General features: G+C 35.3%; 1 protein-coding gene across 7 annotated transcripts in view; it reads right to left on the bottom strand.

The window, feature by feature from the left end:
• Window positions 1-3,951, bottom strand: part of NFAT5 (nuclear factor of activated T cells 5) — a 146,962-nt gene that overhangs the window by 55,825 nt on the left and 87,186 nt on the right. For all 7 annotated transcript variants that reach the window (XM_012806168.2, XM_003791399.3, XM_023514111.1 and 4 more), the window contains one exon: window positions 1,337-1,529. In XM_012806168.2, the coding sequence (XP_012661622.1) occupies window positions 1,337-1,529 (193 nt within the window). The remainder of the gene's footprint in view (window positions 1-1,336; window positions 1,530-3,951) is intronic.

A 3,951-nucleotide genomic window follows, 5' to 3' on the forward strand; every position in this document is an offset into this window, starting at 1 on the left:
GCTGTGATGCCACAGCACTCTACCCAGGGGGACAGCTTGAGGCTCTGTCTCAAAAAAAAAAAAAAGAAAAGAGAATCCCTTAAGCCTAAGAGTTTGAGGTTGCTGTGAGTTAGGACACCATAGCACTCTACCAAGGGCAAGAAAATGAGACTGTACCTCAGGAAAAAAAAAAAAGTACCTGAAACAGTGCCTGGTACATGAAGGGAGGCAGTATTTGTTGAATGACTAAATAAACTTCTAAGGTCAGTTAATTCATTCCCTATTATAGTTAGGCAATTAATATAATATTTCTAGCCAGGTATGCACTTAGACAAAAACATAAATTAAATCAGGGCAATTAGGTTAAAAATACTGACTTCAAACTATCAAAATGTTTGGCTAGACAAATATTTAAACAAAGCATAACTTAAAATTTCTCACTTGTTATTACGTATCCTGGGTTTGAGGGAAGGGGGATAGGCTGGGGTGGTGGGTAGCAAAGAGGGGTACATGTGAATAACATGACTATTACCCAACTTTAAATTAAAAATGGTCTTGGCTAGTTTCCCGATTCTGAGTTTCAATCATAATTTAATTCAAGTATAAAATGAAAGGTAGTCCAACTGTACTCCAATCTTAAAATATTATACTCCAATCTTAAACTATCATTCTTCAATCTTGAAATATTATTCAATTAATACATTTATGTGCACTATGTTTAATAAGAACCCATCATGTGACTAGCCAAAATTCCTGTTTAGTGTTTTGCAAGGGATAGGGAAACTTGTTAAACATCCCCCACCCCATTTTTGGGTTTGTCTTCAAAGAGAAATATTCTTTATAACAAGATATCCCAGGTGCTGAAATTTAAGCCCCCTCCTTTCACTTTTAGTTTGATTTCTGAAAAGATTAAGACTCAACTGGTAACCTATTACATAAATTGAAGACTTAAGTCTCAACCAATTCTTTTCTAATAGTCCTAATTACTTTAGCCATTTCAAAAACCTTATTTTCAAAATCCTTAATAATTTCTACAATGTTTCTTTGAAGTCACTTTAAATTTATTCTTAAATATTAATTTGGAATGAATTTAATTCAAATACCAACTACGGGGAAGAAAATTCATAATTTAGAGATATTTTATTTTTCAGAACATATTCTCATCTCTCCTTTCATTTAAACTAAAATTCAAATGACTTGAAAGTAACAATACTTGCCTTATGGTCTAGTCGGACATTTACTTTTTAAAAAATTATATATAGCTAGTAATTCTGCCCTACTGTTTAGGCAGCTTTTGCTGATTAAAAATAAGGAAATTATAGAAAATTATTTACGTATTACTAAATAAAATAATTACCTTTACTGTAGGAAAGCCTTGCTGTGTTCTATCTTTTACTGAGCCACGGCTGCCCTCAGTCAGGTATCGAGCTCGGTGCTGGGTCTCAGGTTGTACAACTATCTTCAGCTCCTTTCCCTCACTTTTTACAGGATATTGTCCACACAACATAGGGCTCTTCTTTACGCCAGTTCCTTTTTGGTTTTCCAATGTCCTGAGAAATCAAGCACAACACGGAGGTAGTATCAAAAAGAGTTTTCCACAAAAGCCATCTAAGATAAAGGAAGAAACAGAATAGGCAATAACATTAAAAACAATTGCTTAGCTTGCTGGCAAAATTAAATACTGCCTAAAGGAAGATACATTTTATAAACAAAATAACTCCAAAAGTTTTATAACAAAATTTAACTCTATGATGCAAAAATAAAAACGTTGGACAGGAAAGAGAAAGAATGCATACGAGTGGTAGGAGGAAAAGAGGAAGACTGAGTATAATAAACTGGGAATAACAGGAAAGAATAGTTAATGTCACTGTAACCTTTCACACTGCACTTCAGTCAAAATAAAATTTAAAAATCACACACATATGTGAGTTTCATATAAAGCTGTAAGATTAACTGCTATTATCTTCTAATCAGATTTGCAAAGCAAAGGAAAAAAAGCAAGGATAGAAAACCACTCCCAGGCCTAAAAAACCAAATGAAGGTATATATAGTATATTGCTTTAGATATCTTTTTCAGTAAAGCAAACTGAAGAAAATTATAATAAAAGATCACTGATTCAATTTTTACTGGGCAATTAACTTACTCTAAACAATCATTCCCAGAAATGTGATTTTTAGAGTATTTTTATTTGTGATTAAATAATTGAAGCCCTCAATAAAAATTTTATAATCTGGGCTTCTTCACAACACCAGCAACCTAACTTATTTTTTTAAGTTGTGCTACTAATACATATTTATTTATAATACATTTCCTATATATGTGTGCTCAAAGAGAAACAATATCTTTTTTTTTTTTTTTTTTTGAGACAGAGTCTCAAGCTGTCCCCCTAGGTAGAGTGCAGTAGCATCACAGCTCACAGCAACCTCCAACTCCTGGGCTCAAGCGAGTCTCTTGCCTCAGCATCCCAAGTAGCTGGGACCACAGGCGCCCACCACAGCACCACAACACCTGGCTATTTTTTGGTTGCAGCTGTCATTGTTGTTTGGCAGGCCCAGGCTGGATTTGAACCTGCCACCTTAGGTGTGTGTGGCTGGTGCCTTAGCCACTTGAGCCACAGGCACCGAGCCGAGAAACAATATCTTAAATGAAGGTTAGGACTTCAGAGTAGCACATTTAATCTGTAAAATAGCTGAAGCACTGCAAATACATAATAAAAATGTGTAGAAAATAATGCTGCTAGTTTTCCTTTGAGCAACATGAAATGGATTTAAACCTATACATTTTGAAATAGTGTCAAGGACTATAATGTCTTTTCTGTGACTTTCTTAGTCCTAAATTTTGATTCATAGTAAAGATTCAGGAATCAGATGATTATGGACAAAATCTCCTCTAAACCCAATGGGGTTCCAGGAGGAATAGTATGACTTCAAGCAGCCTTAAACTTGGCTCTAGTGTTCACTCCTCCAGCTGTAACAAAATTGTTGTCTCAATTACAAAAAGAGAGAGAAAGCACATGTGCAAGGCAGGACCCTCAAAAGTAGTAGAGATTGGGCTGAACTCCATGGCTAGGAAACAGGCAGAAGAACAGAAGAAAGAAGTAATGGGACTAGCACAGGAATGCAGTTAAGAGAAAAATTCTCAGGCCAAGTACTGTGATTAATTATCTTCATATTCTCTGAACCTGTGTGGTTTCTGAAACATAACAGGAGCCGAAGAAATGTTTGTTGATAAAAGCAAAGAAGAAAGGAACGAAAGAGAAAAAGAGAGGTAAAAAGGAGCTTCTAAAATAGTGAGATGAGAAAAGTCCAGACTGGATAAGAAATGCCATTCATGCAAATTGTATATAATTCAGTCAAAGATTACCTGTGTAAATAATTTAAAAGGCCCTAAAAGAATAAATTCTGTTGGCTGAGTGTGGTAGCTTATGTCTGCAACCCCAGCACTCTGAGAGGCCAAGATGAGTGGATTGCTTGAGCTCAGGAGTTCAAGACCAGCCTGAGCAAAAGCAAGATCCCATCTCTACTAAAAAAAAAATAGAGAAACTAGCCAGGCACTGTGGCAGCCTGTAGGCCCTGAGGAGGGTGAGGCAAGAGGATTGTGTGAGCCCAAGAGTTTGAGGTTGTTGTGAGCTGTGATGCCACAGCACTCTACTCATGGCAATGAAGTAGGACTCTATCTCAAAAAAGAAAAGAATAAGAATTCTATGAACAAAAGTATCAAGTTGATGCTGAAACAATGGACAATAAACCCTATTTTTCTTTTCACAATTCTGGGTAGAAATTCAAACATTTGGTCTAAATATCTGAAGAGTGTGCAGCTCCTCAAATGTGAAATTCTACGTGTATGATATTCTGTTTTATACTCATCTTAAAAATCAAAGCAAAACTATTCATTTATAGAAACTATGTATAAATAGTCCCCAAATATATATATATATAGGTTCTAAAAGAAAATACAGTAAAATGGTAATA

The sequence above is a fragment of the Otolemur garnettii genome, unplaced genomic scaffold (assembly GCF_000181295.1).
Source record: "Otolemur garnettii isolate 467f Iridium unplaced genomic scaffold, OtoGar3 scaffold00047, whole genome shotgun sequence".
In the NCBI taxonomy this organism is placed as follows: Eukaryota; Metazoa; Chordata; class Mammalia; order Primates; family Galagidae; genus Otolemur; species Otolemur garnettii.